The sequence below is a fragment of the Hemitrygon akajei genome, chromosome 12 (assembly GCF_048418815.1).
Source record: "Hemitrygon akajei chromosome 12, sHemAka1.3, whole genome shotgun sequence".
NCBI classification, from domain to species: Eukaryota; Metazoa; Chordata; class Chondrichthyes; order Myliobatiformes; family Dasyatidae; genus Hemitrygon; species Hemitrygon akajei.
This window is the reverse complement of record NC_133135.1, coordinates 63,987,265-64,008,797: the sequence shown is the minus strand read 5'-3', so window position 1 is coordinate 64,008,797 and position 21,533 is coordinate 63,987,265. Positions and strand designations below refer to the sequence as shown.

General features: G+C 41.9%; 1 protein-coding gene across 1 annotated transcript; it reads left to right on the top strand.

The window, feature by feature from the left end:
• Nucleotides 1-3,611: 3,611 nt before the first annotated feature.
• LOC140737110 (toll-like receptor 2 type-2) lies at nt 3,612-21,234 on the top strand. Its single transcript, XM_073063291.1, has 2 exons — nt 3,612-3,753; nt 16,518-21,234. The coding sequence occupies exon 2, from the start codon at nt 16,547-16,549 to the stop codon at nt 19,007-19,009; it is 2,463 nt and encodes an 820-aa protein (XP_072919392.1). The 5' UTR covers nt 3,612-3,753; nt 16,518-16,546; the 3' UTR covers nt 19,010-21,234.
• Nucleotides 21,235-21,533: the final 299 nt, after the last annotated feature.

The window sequence follows — 21,533 nt, the reverse complement described above, 5'->3', positions numbered from 1 at the left end:
TTCCACTTCATACCATCAAGCCAACTGTATATTGAGTTAGTTAGCTCTCCCTGGATCCCATGTGATCTAACTTTCCATAGCAGCCTACTATGTAGAACCTTAAAGGTCTTATGGAAATCCATATAAGCTTTGTCTACCGCTCCGCCCTCATTGACTCCTTAGTTACTTCTTTCAAAATCCCAGTCAAATTTATGATATATGTTCTCCCATGCACAAAGCCATGTTGACTCTCCCCAGTCAACCCTTATCTTTCCACGTGCTTGTATATCTCATCTCTCAGAATCCCTTCTCGAAGACGATATGATCATGAGACATTGGAATAGAATTAGACATCCAGCCCTTTGAGCCTGCTCTGTCATTTGACCATGGCTGCTTAATTTTCCCTCATAACCCTATTCTCCTGCCTTCTCCCTGTAGCCTTTAATCAAAAATCTATCTACCTCTGCTTTAAATATACCCAGTAACCTGGCTTCCACAGCTGTCTGTGGCAATGAATTTCAGAAATTCACAACCCTCTGGCTAAAGACCCTCTTCTATTCTGAGGCTGTGCCCTCTGGTCCTAGACTGTCCCTATCACAGCTGCTAGGCATACTGGTCTTTCTTTGCAGCCCTTCTTAAAAAAGGGCACAAGCTGATCATCCCATCTTTTTTGTCAGCTCTACCCATAAAGCCTCAGTAATTACTGAACAATCCCTCAGTCTACTTCCACGATGTACTCCTTAATCAGAAATGCAACTTGTCCTCAAAACGTTGATGAAACATTGACTGTTCATTTCCTTCCATAGATGCCACCTGATCTACTGAATTCCTCCAGTGTTTTCTGTGTTTCCCTCCTCTTTCCTCACCTCTATCCTTCTCATAGAAACTGTACCCTGAAATGGCAATCATATTTCAGTCCAATGTAGCTATCCAAACTTTGAGTTTGTGGTGTGCCCTACCTGTCGGACTTCTTGTATTGAAAATGAATGCAAATTAATCCAACAGTCTTTTCTCCTTACACCCAGCTGCCAGTCATTCCTATCATTAATCTCAATGAATCCTATCTCAAATTCCAGATCTACCACACTGCTACTTTGCATTCCACCCCCTTGAAGCCTCATTGTAAACTATCTAGTCATAATATAATAAATTATACAATTAGTTGACGTTATCTTTTAAGTTCAATCTTCTCAACTATCTAACATAACTTACTTAAAATTTCTAACAACTGTCTTGACTATATAAAACAAAACGACTGACAAAATGTTCAAACTTCAAAGTAAATTTATTGTCAAAGTCTACACACACATATCAGCATATACAGTCCTCAAATTAATTGTCTTGCAGGAATTCTCAATAAATCCATAGAAAAATAACCATAACAGGATGACTGAAAGACTGCATTAACAGGGCATACAACTGGACAACAAATGTCACAAATACAAAAATAATAATAATAAATAAATAAACAATAAATAATGAAAACATGAGAGGAAGATTCCTTGAAGGTGAGTCCATAGGTCATGGGAATATTTCCAAGATGGGGCAAGTAAAGTTGAGTGAAGTTATCCCCTTTGGTTCAAGAGAGGCTGAGGGGTAGTAACTGTTGCTGAATCTGGTGGTATGAATCCTACCACTTTGCATTTCTTCCTCCACTCCCCCCATCTGTCTTCTCATCCTTTTTACCAGTCCTGATGGAGGGTCTCATCTTTTCCCCGGACGCTGCCTGGCCTGTGGAGTTACTCCAGCGTTTTGCGCATGTTGTTTTGGATTTCCAGCATCTGCAGACTTTCTTGTGTTTGTGCTTTTGAATAGAACTCTCAGATTTAACAGATTGAATGGACTCAATTGTGCCCTATGATCATTTTGTGATTCTGTCAGAACCTAAAACCTTGTCAACCACAACCTTAATTATTTCAGCTTGTACCCTCTTGCGGCAGCCTGCTGCTGCATAACAATCTTACATCCTGACCCCCACTGTAGTCCGAATTCCCAAGTTTAAATGGTCCAGTGTAGCTGCACAAAGCAGGAATCACACCCATTGCATTAGTGATGATGAACTGGGGATGACCAGCACTGGAGAACAGGAACTGCACCCACTTGAGCGCTACTTAGGCTCAAAACCATAGAAACATAGAAATCCTACAGCACAATACAGGCCCTTCGGCCCACAAAGTTGTGCAGAACATGTCCCTACCTTAGAAATTACTAGGCTTACCTATAGCCCTCTAATTTTCTAAGCTTCATGTACCTATCCAAAAGTCTCTTAAAAGACCTTATCTTATCCGCCTCCCCCACTGTTGCCGGCAGCCCATTCCACACACTCACCACTCTCTGAGTAAAAAACTCCCTGACATCTCTGTACCTACTCCCAAGCACCTTGAACCTGTGCCCTCTTGTAGCAGCTATTTCAGCCCTGAGAAAAAGCCTCTGACTATCCACACGATCAATGCTTCTCATCATCTTATACACCTCTATCAGGTCACCTCTCATCCTCCTTCGCTCCAAGGAGAAAAGGCCGAGTTCACTCAACCTATTCTCATAAGGCATGCTTCCCAATCCAGGCAATATCCTTGTAAATCTCCTCTGCACCCTTTCTATGGCTTCCACATCGTTCCTGTAGTGAGGCAACCAGAACTGAGCACAGTACTCCAAGTGGGCTCTGACCAGGGTCCTATATAGCTGCAACATTACCTCTCGGCTCCTAAATTCAGTTCCACAGTTGATGAAGGCCAATACACTGTATGCTTTCTTAACCACAGAGTCAACCTGCACAGCTGCTTTGAGTGTCCTATGGACTCAGACCCCAAGATCCCTCTGATCCTCCACACTGCCAAGAGTCTTACCATTAAGACTATATTCTGCCATCATATTTGACCTACCAAAATGAACCACTTCACACTTATCTGGGTTGATGTCAATCTGGCTCTTCTCAACCCAGTTTTGCATCCTATCAATGTCCCGCTGTAACCCCTGACAGCCCTCCACACTATCCACAACACCTCCTGTTCTTTGGGACAGGAGGTGGAGGCTCAGCAATCAAGCGCCCCCACACGGACCACAGACACCATTTGTTTGGGTGACTGCAGTCGTTAGCCCATTCTCTTTCAGGCAGAGGGGGTCAGGAAGCAATTTAAAGCCTGACTTTCAAGGCTATGAAGGGTTTTGTCATCGAATCAGTGGACAGATGTGTTGATCACAGCCTGGGTGTCTGTCTATTTCCAGTGTCGAAGTGCGTGGACTAGAGTGGTCAGCTAAAAGGGAATTAAACGCCTCCTTGTTTGAAAAGAAGGGTGGGAACAGAGTCTACAATAATTTCCGAAAGTGCGATGTACGTGTCCGCGGAAAGGGAGTCAGAATCCAGGGTGTGGGAGAAGAATCGGTGGATGTACATCGACGAACAAACGCATACAGGAACGACGAGCTCCTGTCGGGAACAATTATTACCGGAGGAGTCGAAACTACCTGCGCCCAGGCACCGTCACACCAACAGGCTCTTTTCAAGGAGGAAAAAAAGGCTTTTTTAAAAAAACAGGTGTAGTGCTCGAAAAACAGTTTGAAGGTGTGTTTCGGGAAGATGAAGCCATAGGCTATTCTCCGAAATATGCAATCGAATGTGAGTCAGGTGGACCTGCCCGAAATTGGTATAGCAGAAAATCAGTTTCCGCATTCTGCCAGGGAACCGACTCGCCGGGCTTCGAGACACACGTTAACCCCAGCAAGGTCCCTTCGCAAATGTTTACGGCGATTCCATTCATCGCGGGCGATTGATTGGTAAGAATTTATTTTAAGAAGTAAAGATGTTTTGATCAGGATCAGCCAGTATGCTACAATGAACTCTGCCGACTGCGCACACGGCAGTACCCCGGGATGGAGAATAACTTGCTTGCACTGGGATTTTCTGGGTTTGAGAAGTCTGATCAGACCAACAAAGAATCACTGATTCTCTCATAAAGGGAACGGGCGGGTGGAAGTGCTGAGTACTGGGTTTTTTTAGCAGTTCTCCGGGATGGAGAATGACTTGCTTGCACTCAGGTTTCTTGGGTAGGGGAGTAAGTTGTGACATGATTCACTCATTTTCCCGTCAGTACGTTCGGATATGGCTCAAGTACGGAGAGAGAGAGAGATACACTGATAGTTCACAGACTTTAATGCAAACAGGATTTTATGGGAAAAGAAAACAATAAACGCTAGGCCAAACACGGTCGTTAGCTAAAACTCTCAAACGGACAACCAGATGTCAACACCGCTGCTGAATGGTACATCGAAATATACAACGAATACTGCTAGTCTGACGTCAGTGGTGGGAAAGGTGCTGGAGTCAATTATAAAAGATGAAATTGTGACACATTTGGATAGCAGTAGAAGGATCAGTCCGAGTCAGCATGGATTTATGAAGGGAAAATCATGCTTGACTAATCTTCTGGAGTTTTTTGAGGATGTAACTATGAAAATGGACAAGGGAGAACCAGTGGATGTTGTGTACCTGGACTTACAGAAAGCTTTTGATAAAGTCCCACACAGGAGATTAGTGGGCAAAATTAGGGCACATGGTATTGGGGGCAGAGTACTGACATGGATTGAAAATTGGCTGGCTGACAGGAAACAAAGAGTAGCGATTAACGGGTCCCTTTCGGAATGGCAGGCTGTGAGCAGTGGGGTACTGCAAGGTTCGGTGCTGGGACTGCAGCTGTTTACAATATACATTAATGATTTAGATGAAGGGATTAAAAGTAACATTAGCAAATTTGCTGATGACACAAAGCTGGGTGGCAGTGTGAAATGTCAGGAGGATGTTATGAGAATGCAGGGTGACTTGGACAAGTTGGGTGAGTGGGCAAATGTATGGCAGATGCAGTTTAATGTGGATAAATGTGAGTTTATCCACTTTGGTGGCAAGAACAGGAAGGCAGATTACTTTCTAAATGGAGTCAAGTTAGGAAAAGGGGAAGTACAACAAGATCTAGGTGTTCTTGTACATCAGTCAATGAAAGCAAGCATGCAGGTACAGCAGGCAGTGAAGAAAGCTAATGGCATACTGGCTTTTACAACAAGGGGAATTGAGTATAGGAGTAAAGAGGTCCTTCTGCAGCTGTACAGGGCCCTGGTGAGACCACACCTGGAGAATTGTGTGCAGTTTTGGTCTCCAAATTTGAGGAAGGACATTCTTGCTATTGAGGGAGTGCAGCGTAGGTTCACATGGTTAATTCCCGGAATGGCGGGACTGTCATATGTTGAAAGATTGGAGCGACTGGGCTTGTATACACTGGAATTTAGAAGGATAAGAGGGGATCTGATTGAAACATATAAGATTATTAAGGGATTGGACACACTGGAGGCAGGAAGCATGTTCCCGCTGATGGGTGAGTCCAGAACTAGAGACCACAGTTTAAGAATAAGGGGTAGGCCATTTAGAACAGAGATGCGGAAAAACTTTTTCACCCAGAGAGTGGTGGATATGTGGAATGCTCTGCCCCAGAAGGCAGTGGAGGCCAAGTCTCTGGATGCATTCAAGAGAGAGTTAGATAGAGCTCTTATAGATAGTGGGGTCAAGGGATATGGGGACAGGGCAGGAACGGGGTACTGATTGTGTATGATCAGCCATGATCACAGTGTATGGCGGTGCTGGCTAGAAGGGCCGAATGGCCTACTCCTGCACCTACTGTCTATTGTCTATTATTGCCTATTGTCTATAGTCTTCAGCGTCAGTTGACTCGATAGTCCACTTCCCCAGGTAAAGCCGAATGCAAGCAGGCAGCGTAACATCACTGGGCTGTTCTCAAGTCTCGACAAGCGCTACAACGAAAAAGCAGAGAGTTAAATACCGCCATAATGAAATAATAACTAGCTGACACTTGCCTATTCAGGAGTGCTATTGCCGAATCTGTTGCACTGTCGAATCCGTGGCTGTGACATTTACATTGGCTTTCTACATGTTCCCGATCATTGGGCTTCCTAATGCCATCCCCAACGCCCCTTTACCTACCTGAGCAGGTGTGAACCAGATGTCCTCTGGGGACTGAATGGTCTCCATGGTCTTCAAAGGGACTTTGAGCACACTCGTGAATCTTTTCTTTTGTCTGGTTGTCTTTTCCGATGACATTGCCTAGAACGGAGAGTCTTCAATGTGGTCAAGAGAATGACTGAGGACACTGGCCCCAGCGCGCACGCTCTTGTTGTCTCTGTGTCTGTTGAATTAGCACATTTTGCAGAGGCCACTTTGGTGATAATATCTCCGGTTGTTCAAGATCTCAGTAGTTGTCAGTAGTCCAGATCTCAGAAGCTTATATAGGGTTGACCATAAGCTCTGTCTGTGTCTGAGGTCCTTAACTAAAATAAACTTTTCTTCAATCAACTAAACGCTGTGCTGGCACTTGGAAGTTGTGAATCCCATTGCCGATATCTCTCTTGGCTAAGATCTGATTCACAGATTTTTCAGGATCTAGACACTAGACACTAGAATACTACAGCATAGTACAGGCCCTTTGGACTTGATGTTGTGCCAACCCATATATTCCTTAAAAAACAAGTACTAAACCCATACTACTCCATAACCCTCTATTTTTCTTTCATCCATGTGCCTGTACAAGAGGCTGTTAAATACCCCTAATATTTTAGCCTCCACCACCATCCCTGGCAAGTCATTCCAGGCACCCACACCCTTGGTGTAAAAAACTTACCCATGATATCTCCCCTAAACTTCCCTCCCTTACCTTTGTACATATACCATCTGGTGTTTGCTATTTGTGCCCTGGGAAACAGGTACTGGCTATCCACACTATCTATGCCTCTCATAATCTTGTAGACCTCTATCAAGTCCCATCTCATCCATCTATGTTCCAAAGAGAAAAGTCGTAGCTCTACTAACCTTGCCTCATAAGACTTATTTTCCAATCCAGGCAACATCCTGGTAAATCTTCTCTGCACCCTCTCCATAGCTTCCACATCCTTCCTATAATGAGGTGTCCAGAACTGAACATAATACTCTTAGTGTGGTCTCACCAGAGATTTGTAGAGTTGCAACATGACCTCTCTACTCTTGAACTCAATCCCCCTATTAATGAAGTCTAGCATCTCATAAGCCTTCTTAACTATCCTATCAACCTGTGCAGCAACCTTGAGGGATGTATGGATTTGAACCCCAAGGTCCCTCTGTTCATGCACACTCAAGTAACCGGCCATTAACCCTGTACTCAGCCTTCTGGTTTGTCCTTCCAAAATGCATCACCTCACACCTATCCAGATTGAACTCCATCTGCTTGATCTTGGTGGGAATCTTTACAGGTGGACCCTAGAGTGATGTAGTGGAGGTAGGGTGGTGGAAAATCTTTGTTCTGCAGGTGTTGAGTGTAATGTCTTGTATTGTTTCAATGAACAAGTCCAAGATGATTACTGAGTATATGTGAATGCAAGTATAGACTGTATATGCAGCTCTGCCTCTGAGATTTGGGTGACTATAGTTGTAGAGTGAACTGTAAACTGAGCTGTTTCCATTCGTCTTGAAATTTAGCTCCACCCATACAGGAAGTTTTGTGTAAGTGAATTTCAACATTGCTGCATGAAAGTTCGAGAAATGTAATTGGGCAACAAAGCAGCCTTTTTCAACAGGGGACTTCACTAAGATCTACTCCACTGTTAATCCGATAGCAAGTTTCATGTTTGACTTACCATCATGGAGCAATTATAAAATGGAAATGACTTTCAGTGAGCAGCTGAATGTGAGAGAAGTCCCTCTAGTTCCAAAGTCCCTCTAGAGTTACGGAGCGAACAACTTCAGCGAGATCTAGAAAGGGTACGTGCCATAGCTGAAGCTGCTCCCTGTGTTTTTCATGGAGTTGTCACATGGTTAAGATCAGGTTCATTGTGCTCCAGATGGACAGAATCCATGTTGTGAGTTGTGGAAGCAGTTCTTTAGCAAGTTAACAGGAACCCTGTGTAATACTGTGTCAGGTTTGCGGGTCTGGAAAGGGAGACAAAAAATACACATACTGTGAATGAGTATATTAATCATTTATTTACGAACAGTAAAAATTCAACCAAACATTCATGTTATAGACTTGACAAAGCTGAATATTCAAGAAACAAACTTAGTTAAAAATGTACACATGGTTTAACCTATGTGCTTGTCAGGACATTGGTTATGGCAAGAACTGCTGGAAGAATCCTGGAGTTTGTCAAGTGTCAACATCAGCTGCTATAAATGTTTGGCAGCATGGATGTCTGGATAAGTGATTCAGGATCTGATTCGGAATAAGATGTATTTTCACTAACCTAGTTATGAAATTTGTAGTTTTCTGTCAGAAATAGACAGAAACCTCAATGATAGATGAATGGATGGTGAAATAGTGTTCTTGGACCATTCAGAAATCTGATGGCAGAGGAGAAGCTCTTCCTAAAAAATTGAATGTGGGTCTTCAGGATCCTGTACCTCATCCCTGAAGGTAGTTCATGAGAAGAGAGCCTGTCCCAGATGGTGAGGATCCATAATGATGGATGCTGCCTTCTTGAGGCATATTCTCTCGAAGATGTCCTCAATGTGGGGGGTGGGGGGGAGGCTTGTGCCAATGAAAAGTCTAGCTGAGTTTACAACCCTCTGAAGCTTCTTTTGATCCTGTGCATTGGAGCCTCCATAGGAAGCCAAAGATTCATTGAAGATGTATATGTGTTTCCTCAAATCATAACACTTACCATGAGCTGTTTTCTTTTATAATCCATAACCATCTGTAGGCTGAGGCAGTAAAAAAACTTTCCTGTTCATAAGAAGATCTGTGCTCTGAAGAGGAGCAATTCTAGTGAAGCTATTGGTTGTCTGAACCCATGGGAAGCCACCAATGAGGTGAAGTGCTACATCCAGATGTTGTTTGTCTCACAAAGATGAAATTACTGCTTGCAAATACACTGCCTGGGTGGTAAGCAGCTCCTTAGAAGATAAGGCAGAGATCTGTTGCAGATGCTCGGAAAGATCCTGTGGTAAAAAATTTGACCTTCATGGAGAGACCAGTCTAGGCATGAGAACATGGCCATAGATCTTCCTGCAACATGTAATGTATCTCAGTGCTCAATTTGAAATTCTCAGCCTGAACCTGAAAAAGTTTGCTCATAGATGTGTTTGGGTAGAATTTGTCATAAGTTCTTCTCTATTGCTTATGCCTTTGCCTCCAGTTACTGATCCACTTGTCAGTAATGAATTATTGCCAGTGGTGTCATAGCTGAAATAAATATTGCATGGGTAGGAATAACAGAGACATGGCTGCAAGAGGACCAGGGCTGGGAAATGAATACTCAAGGGTATACGTCCTATCGAAAGGACAGACAGGTGGGCAGAGGGAGTGGGTGGCTCTGTTGTTGAGGAATGAAATTCAGTCCCTTGCGAGGGGTGACTTAGAATCAGGAGATGTAGAGTCAGTATGGATAGAACTGAGAAATTGTAAGGGCAAAAAGACCCTAATGGGAGTTATCTACAGGCCCCCAAATAAGTAGCCTGGATATAGCGTACAAGTTGAATCAAGAGCTAAAATAAGCATGTCGCAAAGATAATGCTACTGTTGTAATGGGGGATTTCAACATGCAGGTAAACTGGGAAAATCAGGTTGGTACTGGACCCCAAGAAAGAGAGTTTGTGGAGTGCCTCTGAGATGGATTCTTAGAGCAGCTTGTACTGGAGCCTACCAGGGAGAAGACAATTCTGGATCTAGTGTTGTGTAATGAACCAGATTTGATAAGGGAACTCGAGGTAAAGGAGCCATTAGGAGGTAGCGATCATAATATGACAAGTTTTAATCTACAATTTGAGAGGGAGAAGGGAAAATTGGAAGTGTCAGTATTATAGTTGAACAAAGGAGAATATGGAGCCATGAGGGAGGAACTAGCCAAAGTTGACTGGAAGGATACCCTAGCAGGGATGACAGTGGAACAACAATGACAGATATTTCTGGAAATAATACAGAAGGTGCAGGATCAGTTCATTCCAAAGAGGAAGAAAGATTCTAAGGGGAGTAGGGGGCGACCTTGGCTAACAAGGGAAGTCAAGGACTGTTTAAAAATAAAAGAGAAGTATAACATAGCAAAGATGAGCGGGAAACCAGAGGATTGGGAAACTTTTAAGGAGCAACAAAAGATAACTAAAAAGGCAATATGGGGAGAAAAGATGAGGTACGAAGGTAAGCTAGCCAAGAATATAAAGGAGGATAGTAAAAGCTTCTTTAGGTACGTGAAGAGGAAAAAATTAGTTAAGACCAAAGTTGGGCCCTTGAAGGCAGAAACGGGTGAATTTATTATGGGGAACAAGGAAATGGGAGACAGGTTGAACAGGTACTTTGGATCTGTCTTCACTCGGGAAGGCACAGACAATATCTCAGATGTAATAGTGGCCAGAGGACCTAGGGTAATGGAGGAACTGAAGGAAATTCACATTAGGCAGAAAATGGTGTTGGGTAGACCAATGGGACTGAAGGCTGATAAATCCCCAAGGCCTGATGGTCTGCATCCCAGGGTACTTAAAGAGGTGGCTCTAGAAATCGTGGACGTATTGGTAATCATTTTCCAATGTTCTATAGATTCAGGATCAGTTCCTGAGGATTGGAGGGTAGCAAATGTTATCCTACTTTTTAAGAAAGGAGGGAGAGAGAAAACAGGAAATTATAGACCAGTTAGCCTGACATCAGTGGTGGGGAAGATGCTGGAGACAATTATAAAAGATGACATAGCGGCACATTTGGATAGCAGTAACAGGATCGGTCCGAGTCAGCATGGATTTACGAAGGGGAAATCATGCTTGACTAATCTTCTGGAATTTTTTGAGGATGTAACTATGAAAATGGACAAGGGAGAGCCAGTGGATGTAGTGTACCTGGACTTTCAGAAAGCCTTTGATAAGGTCCCACATAGGAAATTAGTGGGCAAAATTAGAGCACATGTTATTGGGGGTAGGGTACTAACATGGATAGAAAATTGGTTGGCAGACAGGAAACAAAGAGTAGGGATTAACGGGTCCTTTTCAGAATGGCAGGCAGTGACTAGTGGGGTACCGCAAGGCTTGGTGCTGGGACCGCAGCTACCTTGTATTTACAATATACATTAATGATTTAGATGAAGGGATTAAAAATAACATTAGCAAATTTGCAGAGGAGGATGTTAGGAGACTGCAGGGTGACCTGAACAGGTTGGGTGAGTGGGCAGATGCATGGCAGATGCAGTTTAATGTGGATAAATCTGAGGTTATCCACTTTGGTGGCAAAAACAGGAAGGCAGATTACTATCTGAATGGTGTCAAGTTAGGAAAAGGGGAAGTACAACGAGATCTAGGTGGTCTTGTACATCAGTCACTGAAAGTAAGCATGCCGGTACTGCAGGCAGTGAAGAAAGCTGATGGCATTTTGGCCTTCATAACAAGGAGAGTTGTGTTAAGGAGCAAAGAGGTCCTTTTGCAGTTGTACAGGGCCCTGGTGAGACCACACCCGGAGTATTGTGTTCAGTTTTGGTCTCCAAACTTGAGGAAGGACATTCTTGCTATTGCGTAGGTTCAGGAGGTTAATTCCCGGGATGGCGGGACTGTCATATGTTGAAAGTTTGGAGCAACTGAGCTTGTACACACTGGAATTTAGAAGGATGAGAGGGGATCTGATTGAAACATATAAGATTATTAAGGGATTGGACGCGCTAGGGGCAGAAAGCATGTTCCCGATGTTGGGTGAGTCCAGAACCAGAGGCCACAATTTAAGAATAAGGAGTAGGCCATTTAGAACAGAGTTCAGGAAAAACTTTTTCACCCGGAGAGTTGTAGATCTATGGAATGCTCTACCTCAGAATGCAGTGGAGGCCAGTTCTCTGGATGCTTTGAAGAAAAAGTTAGATAGTTAGATAGAGCTCTTAAAGATAGCAGAGTCAAGGGATATAGAGAGAAGGCAGGGATGGGGTACTGATTGTGGATGATCAGCTATGATCACATTGAATGGCGGTGCTGGCTCGATGGGCCAAATGGCCTACTCCTGCACCTATTGTCTACTGTCTATTGTCTATGGGTATTGCAGTAGCTAAATTTGTGTGTAAAAGTACACTGACATTTAGCACATTCTTTGGTGGCTAATTTGTAAAGAGCACCATTATATTAGAGCTGTCAGTCATATCTCCCCATTCAACAGAATGTCACTTCTGCTGGCAAAATCAGGGTGATATGGTCCAGGTTCTGTTAGAAATGAGCAGAAGGCTGCGATTCTGTGGCAAGGGTGAAAGTGGGTAGTTAACCATTCCCCTGTCATCATGACATGACATGAGCATGTGAACACACCTCTGGACAAGCCAGAGGCACCTGCTGTTACTCCACCCATGGAACATAGGACATAGGACCCAAGTCGGGCAGCTCATCTGATCTCTGGACAGGGTAATGTAATGGCTGGAAACATATGCATAATTCACAACCACCAACATTGAGTTGGATTCTCTTTAACAGGCCAGTCTGATGTGATGATGCAATGGTGTGAAGTTTTTACTCTGCTTTACGTTCTGTGTTTCACAATAAAAGTCAGTTGTTATGGTTTCTCTTGAAGTTAAAACACCTCTCCCATTTTATTTGCGAAAACCTACAGCATGTTTTCTAGTGCAAACTGAATTGTGGGTGTAAGAAGTACTTCTCACCCATTTTCTTCAGGAATTCCATGGCCTTCCATCATATCTATTGGAACTTCTAAAACTTAATCACAGTGTCATCTACATTGAAGGGACTAGCAATCACAAATTCTTTGAAGTTATACTTCCTTTCCCTTAGCAAAGCCATTCAAACTAAAAAATGATAATGCTTTGCTAGTTTGGGGAAGAGGTGCTAATAACACCAAAGGGGCTTCATTTCTTAAGCAGGAGTATGAATCAATAGGAATTAAACAGAAAATGTCTAATGCCTAACTATGAGAAGTTTATTTTATATCGTGCTTACTTAAATTGGAGTTGGACTCTGTTGCAGTATTTAAACTTTTAGACCAGAGGTTCCCAACTTGGCTTCCTCAGACCCCTTGCTTAATGGTATTGATCCTGTGTCCTGTGATTGAGGAGAGTATAGCTCCCATATCAGGAGGTGATGCAGCCAATCAGGATGCTCTCAATTGTGCCCCTGTAGAAAGTCCTTAGGATTTGGGGATCCATACCAAACTTCTTCAACCGTCTGAGGTGAAAGAGGCACTGTTGTGCTTTTTTTCACCACACAGCCAGTGTGTTCAGACCACGTGAGGTCCTCAGTGATGTGCATGCCAAGGAATTTAAAGCTGTTCACCCTCTCAACCTAGATCCATTTATGTCTATAGGGGTTAAACTGTCTCCATTCCTCCTGCAATCCAGAACCAGCTCCTTTGTTTTTGCAACATTGAGGGAGAGGTTGTTTTCTTGACACCACTGTGATGACTTCTTCTCTGTAGGCTGCCTTGTTGTTATTTGAGATAAAGCCCATCAATGTACTGTCATCAGCAAATATAATTAGCAGATTGGAGCTGTGGGTGGCAACATAGTCATGGGTATACAGAGAGCAAAGGAGGGGGTTTAGGACACAGCCCTGAGAGGCACCTGTGTTGGGGGCCAGAGATGAGGGAGCCCACTCTTAACCACCTGCTGGCAATCTGACAGGAAGTCCAGGATTCAGCTACACAAGGCAGGGTGAAGGCCAAGGTCTCTGAGGTTTTTGTCGAGCCTGGAGGGAACTATGGTGTTGAATGCTGAACTGTGGTCGAAAAACAGCATTCTCACATAAGCGCAAACACTGACGAAGGGTCTCAGCCCGAAACGTCGACAGCGCTTCTCCCTATAGATGCTGCCTGGCCTGCTGTGTTCCACCAGCATTTTGTGTGTGTTATTCTCACATAAGCATCGCTTTTCTCCAGATGTGAAAGGACAGTGTGTAGAGCTATGACTATTGCGTCATCTGTTAATTGGTTGTGTCGGTAGGCAAATTGTAGGGGGTCCAGTGTGGGTGGTAGCATGCTGCAGATGTAGTTCTTGACCAGCCTCTCAAAGCATTTGCTTATTATTGAGGTGAGTTTGACAGGACACCAGTTGTTGTATATCATCATCCCTCTGAGGCAGAGAATTCCAAAGTCCTGCAAAAGACACCACTAATCCTGACATTATACTCTGCAGCTCTACACTCAGTCCTGATGAAGGCTCTCAATCCAAAATGTCAACTGTCCATTTCCCTGCCTCAATGCTGCCTCACCCACCGAGTTCCTTCAGTTCTTTTGTGTGTTGCTCCAGATTTCCAACATCTGCAGGCTCTTGTGACTTCATTACTAAGCGGCTCAAAATCATGTTGAGTGGAGAACAGACTTCTCAACTTCTAATTTAACAAGGCCTCTCAAAATGTTATGATCCAATAAGATTATTTCTTATTCCTCCATAAGACATAGGAGCAGAATTAGGCCATGCAGCCTATTGCATCTACTCTACCTTCCATCGTCCAATTTAATATCCCTCTCAACTCCATCCTCCCCATAACCTTTGATACCCTTATAAACAAGAATTTATCAAGCTCTGCTTTAAATACATCCAATATTGGATTTGGCCTCCACAGCTATCTGTGGAAATGAATTTCACAGATTACCTACCCTCTGGCTAAAAAAAATTCCTCTTCATCCCTGTTCTAAAGGGATGTCCTTCTTTTCTGAGGCTGGGCCCTCTGATCCTAGACTCCCCCACTATAGGAAACATCCTCTCTATGTCCACTCTATCTGGGCCTTTCAATATTCAATCATTTTCAATGAGATTCCCCCATTATTTCCCCAAACTCCAGTGAGTATAGGCCCAAGGTCATCAAATGGTCCTCATACATTACTCTGGACAGTCTCCAATGCCAGCACATCCTTTGTTAGATAAGGGGTCCAAAACATCTCACAATACTTCAAGTGCAGTCTGACCAATGCCTTATAAATCCTCGGCATCCCATCTTTGCTTTTATATTCTAGTCTTTTCGAAATGAATGATAATATTGCATTAACTTCCTAGGTGTTATAGGCCTATACTACACAATCTCTCTATATCACATAAAACAGACTAAATAACTTTCAATGCACTGTTTCTAAGTGTTAGGTAAAATTGCAAACCACAAACTGCACACACACACATCTGGATGTTGTTTCATTTAAGCTCTGTACAGTTTAAGCAGGATTTCCTTGGCAAGCCCTTGGAAAATAGATAAGCAAATCACTTGACTTTTTAAACACAGATGTTGGAAATCCAGAGTAACACTCACAAAATGCTGGGCGAACTCAACAGGTTGATCAGCATCTTTGGTGAGGTTTTGAACTGAGACCCTTCATAAGGACTGAAAAAGATGTGGTAAGATGGTGGGGGGGGGGGGTGGGGGGAGGTGTACCAGCTGACAGATGATAGGTAAAGCCATGTTAGGAGGAATCCTCTCGTGGGCAAGAGAGTGAAACAGGTAAGAAGGACTGGAGGAGGAGGAATCATATATTTGACTTGCAGATTAAATCAGTGTTTAATAGTTATTCAGCATTTAAAACATAGTTTTCCTTAATAAATCAATAATCCCATATCCCATATTATACTCCATCTACCACCTTCAGACTGTCCATGCTGTAATACTGTCACTCTCTGTATCACGTATTTTCCCACCCAGATTAGGTATGTCAGCAAACTATCTTTTGAGATTTGGTTTCCCCACCCCACACAGTGGTCCTGGGCATTGTCACTGAGCAGAACCCCAACTGAATCTGCCACAAAATACTCTGGCAGTAAAAGTATGCCATAGATTAACTAACTCAAAGTAAGTGATTTGCTACTTGGCATCTCAAAGCTGACAAAATATACCACAGTTACCTGTGCAATGTATTCTGACAGCACCTGCTAAAAATCAATTACCACCAAAATGGGAACAGCACACTTCTTAGAGTTTCACTACCAAGTTCCCTTTTGTGTGTAGGTTCGGCCATCAGTGTAAGTCTAGGGAAGACCATCTCAGGTCCCACCAAACGTATGAGATTGAGGTGCAAAAACCTGGTTGTGTGGATGCTGCGTGACGTGTTACCCTGTTACAAATCAGTACCATGAAATAACAAACAGTACACCATATGCAATTAAACGATTTAGCTTTATAATTCTTAATTTGACTAAAGGGTCGGTAAAGTAAAACAAAAAGAAAAGGGCCCATTTTAATGAAACAGTCTGACATACATGTTGGAGCTCACGGTTTCCCTTCTGCTGGTCCTCCATCGATTTCCCTGGGCTTCGTCAACTGTCGGCCCCACTCCAAGTCCACTCCTTTCTGGTGTCTACAACCTTTCCTTTTAGGCATCTTCTCTCTTCATCTCTCACCAAGCAAAAGACCCCAATCACCTCGGTCTCAGGCACACAACAAGATAAAACACTCCCTCCATTGGACGGCCACATTCCAAAGCCCCCGTTATCTCTAGCCATAACCCAAACACTGCTGCTACAGAAAAACCATCACATTAGCAGTGAAACCTTACCCAGGGTGTTACATATTTAAATATATTGTTGTTGCATTAATGACATCTTTATAATTAAATTTGTTCCTTTGGTAGAACTTCTTGAAGATGGTTGTTGGTGGAAAATGCAAGTGTTGAAACTTGGAAACAGAATTTTCTTTACATACGTCATGGTGAAGATGACTCTGTTGGTGGCAATTGTTGCATTAACTTATCTTTCCGTACCTGCTACTTGTGTAACATCAAAGAAGGTGGAAAGATTTTTAGTGAATTGTTCGGGAATTGGCTATCCACTTTCTCCTTGTACCCTGCGCCCAGACACAGTGAAGTTGGATCTCTCCCACAACAACATCAAAATAATTCAACAGCAGAACTTCCAAAATCTTACCAAGCTGAAAGTTTTGTTTCTTCAATTCAATCAGATCACAAAAATAGAACCTGGATCATTTGCAAAAAATTCAGAACTACAGTATCTCGATCTTTCAAATAATCTTCTGCATGATATTTCAGGCTTGCCATTTAACAATCTCCAATCAATAACACACTTGGATATTACCAACAACAGGTTTGAAACAGCTAACTTTGGAGCAGAGATCAGCAGGCTGAAGAAGCTGCACACTTTACGTTTTGGAAACGCTAGGCTATCTTCTCTGAATTCAAGTTCCTTATTTGCCCTTTATACAATCCCAATTAAGGAGATCTATTTGATCACTGGGGAGCTGCAGACATATGAACCTGGAACACTCAGTATGATACAAAGCATGGAGAAATTTTCTTTAGATTTACAGTTTAGGCAGCAACCACAATTATTGATTAATATATTCAAGGATATTCCAAAAACAACAACCACATTAGAAATCCTAAATGCTGATCTGATGGAATATGGTAATAATGTAGATCTGTTCTTCCCCTTAAAAACATCAAATGTTTCCACATTAGTTGTAAAGAATTTTTCCATCACTGATGCTTTGGCTATTTATTTCTTTAATGGTGTCCTAAACTCAAAAATAAAAAACTTATATATGCACACTATTACAATGAATGGCATTGGCAACTGGGACGTACCGACTATACCAGCAGAGAAGGTTCATTTGCGTAGAATTTCTATAACTGATGTTTCTAATCCAAACTTCTATAAATTTTACTCACTTTCTTATTTAATTAATATATTTTCACAACTTCAGGAGCTATCAATAATTAGGGGGAGTATGTTCTATGTTCAATGTGAAATAACAGAAATTTTGACTTTTTTAACATATTTGGATGTAACTTCCAACTTACTTCACGAATCCACCTTGATTCCTGAAACATGCTCATCTCCTTTACCCAATCTTAAAACCCTCATTCTAAACAAGAACCAATTTACAAATCTACAACGACTCAGCAGGATGACAACCAGGTTAAAGAACTTGTCCAATATAAGTGTTACTCATAATGATGTACTCCTGCCCAATGGAGCGACTTGCACATGGCTTCAAACAATGAAACATATGGATTTATCACACAATAGATTGGAAGGAAATGTTTTTGAATGTTTGCCAGAATCACTGGAATCTTTAGACTTGAGTTATAACTCTATCGCCACTGTGCCAAACCTCAAGAGACTGAAAAATCTCCAGGAAATATTTTTGACAGGAAATGTCATTGCTTCTTTACCTGAAATCACAGGTCATTCACTGAAAACCGTGCACATTGACTACAATGAAATAACTAATATAAATGTAGACTTGTTACAGTCCTGGAATCTAACAGAGGTAAAATTGAGCAATAACCCTTTTGAATGTTTATGTTCAATTCAGTCGTTCTCCAATTATATTCAACAAACAAATACCAAGGTTCTTAACTGGCCTGATCAGTATCGATGTCATGTTCCAAGGAAATTCAGAGATCAAGTTATCAAATATCTGGAATTTTCTCCCATTGAGTGCAAAATCCCCTTATTTATTGGGCTCTTCATGGCATGTGTAGCAATTGTAATGGCTGTATGTGTTATTTTGTGTATAAAATATAAAGTCACTTGGTATATGCGTACACTTTGGCTTTGGCTCAAGGCTAAAAGAAATCTAGATGTCAGCCAGATTCAAGCCAATTATGAGTTCAATGCTTTTATTTCCTACAGTGAACATGATGCCTCATGGGTGAAGAACAAATTGCTGGTACAGCTGGAGGACAATGATCCACCATATCGTATCTGTATCCATGAAAGAGATTTCAAACCCGGAAAGCCAATCATTACTAATATCATTGACTGCATATCAAAAAGCTACAAAACCATTTTTATCCTGTCAAAACACTTTGTGCAAAGTGAATGGTGCCACTATGAATTTTTCTTTGCCCACCAACAGGTATTTGATGATAGGCAGGATAGTCTTATCCTGCTCCTGTTAGAACCAATTCCAAAGAATTCTATTCCAGATCGATTCTGTAAACTGAGAAAGCTGATGAATCGCAATACCTATCTAGAGTGGCCCCAGGGTGAGTTTCAACAGGGGTTCTTTTGGAGAAGATTGAAAGCTGTCCTAAACTTGGATTTCCATTCAAATTGTTCTACAAAAGAGCATAGTAAAGAGGGCCAATTAGATCCATAAATATCACAAAGATATGTAGTCATGCAGTTGGGCAGCACAGAAAGTGGTGGAAACTCATTTTCTCTGACTCCACCTTCCAACACTTACCCCATACCCTTCTATGCCGAAGTGGCTCAGATGCTCATTATTGAAGATTAATCCAGAGTTATGAAATTATGTGTAAAGCAGGTATAAATTAAAATGCAAACTAGTCTTCAAGTTCACAGTTTAGCTTCCACTGTTACTTTAAAGTCATCAAAACCCATTATTGGGCTCATGACATTCTGATTCGGTACCATTGTAACTACACAGAGTAAGAAAATACTGGAAAGTTCATGATAATTGGCCATCATTGAAAACCTGGTGATGAGATCAGGGAAGGCATTAAGCAGTCATCTTCTATAGTAACACATCAAAGATATATCCTTGCCATTTAATACACAGTTCAGGACATAGCTGTTTTGTCACTTCAATTGGAATTATGTTATTCTGTAAAAATTATCTGTCAATACTCTAAGTATGAAAGTAGGCAGTTATAGCAATTGAAACTGTGGTTAATCATTCACTGTTACCTATGTGTTTGAAAAGTATGAAACAACATTGTACTGTTGAGAGTGGGGAGCGCAAAAATACATTCTCCACTAGCCCTTTCTGTGATGAATATTTTCTATCAACCACCTTCAGTGACTCAGTTCATATTCACAACACTAGTCTGGACACTGGATGCTGTCAATGAATCTGCTCCCACCATTTTCTTAGTACTTCCAGGTATTTGCCACTCTAGTGAAAAACAGTCCTCCTTATATCCTGTCTAAATCTCTTATCCCTTACGCTAAATCTGTATCCTTTTGTTTTCTCTAGCCCTGATATGGAAAATGTTTTTTTACAGTCTACCCTATCTATACCCCTCATAATTTTATACATCTTAATCTCATCCCCTCTTAACCTCTTCTGCTCCATGGAGAACAGACGTAGCTTCTCCAGTTTTTGCTCTTAACTGAAACTCTACATCCCAGGTAACATCCTGATGAATTTCCTGTGCACCCTCTGTAGCGATATCACATAATTCCTATAATTCCAACTGAGGCCCAAGAATAGTTTGATAAATTTGGAGCACTAGCTCCCTGCTTTTGTACTCTGACTTGTATCCCATTTGTATTTCTAACTGTCTTCTGGACCTTTGGGCTTGTACTCCAAGATCCCTCTATTCATCAATGCTCCCTTTGACCCAGACATTTATTGGACATGTCCTAGCCTCATTTGTTCTCCCAAATGCATTATCTCACGTTTATCTGGATAAAACTGCATCTGCCAATTCTCAGCCCACTTCACTAACACATTAATGTCACTCTGTAAGTTGACTCCCCACCAGGCTATTTATGACTCCATAATCTCACATCAATTACATATATTACAAACAGCAAAAGTTCTAGCACCTGTCCCTGAGTAACACAACTAGTACTAAGCACTTTTTCTATTGTCAAACCAATTTTGCATCCAGTTTGCCAAATTTTCCTTAATCTGATGGGCCCTAACCTTTTGGACCAATCTCCCATGTGAAAGGTTGTCAAAGGCCTTACTGAGGCAATGTAAACTACATCTACTGTTCTTCCCTCATTCATAAATTTGAGTGCATCTTCAAAAACATTAGCCCGATTGCTCAGACAGGATGTGCATTTGACAAAGCCACGTGGCTTCAAAAATCCAATAAAAAGGGCAAAGATTACTTACATTGAAACTGTTACTTTCAATCTGTACATTTATACCAAGTACATTCAGTTGAACTTTCTGCTACAATGCTTATATATACTGTAGTACATTGTGCATTCATATGTGCAATAAATGGCATAGCAATTAGAAGTTTGAAATAAAATACACGATATATGTATACTTCACTTTGTAAGATTTTGTTTTGAATAATGGTGAAAATGTAATTGTAATCTGTTGTTCACCAGGTGGAAATTCTAGTCATCTTTTTTTTAAACAATATTTCAGCTCTGGATAAGGCAGGAATGTGTCCATAATCTGTTTGTAGCAATCCACTCAAAGTCTTATTCAAACGCATAAATTAAATGAAGAAACAAGGTGCGGTAAAACATGTATACATGTCTGGACACGCCCCTCTGCTGACTGCTCCTGTGGCTCCTCCCACAGAGCCCTGTTTAAAGGCGATTGGGGCACTGCTCCTCCCTCAGTCTCCGAGATGTCGTGCTCCCTTTTCGCTGTTAATAAAAGTCTATCGTTCACCTCCCGTCTCCGAGAGTTATTGGTGGTGCATCACAAGGTAAGAGAAAAGATGCAGTCCATGGTCTGGAGTTAATTCCTGTGACATTGGTATGTTACCACTAGCAAAATTTGCACATGTTGTCTACAATAACTGAATATCATCACAACCTTGTAATGTTTGCACCATGTGTCATCGGAACTGTACAGGAATGTTAGGAGTTTTCTTTGTCTGAACTCGGAGGAGTTATGCCTCTAATGCTTCAATATGTGAATAACCAACTCAGGCAAAATTTGAATATGGACTACATCCAGTTAGGCA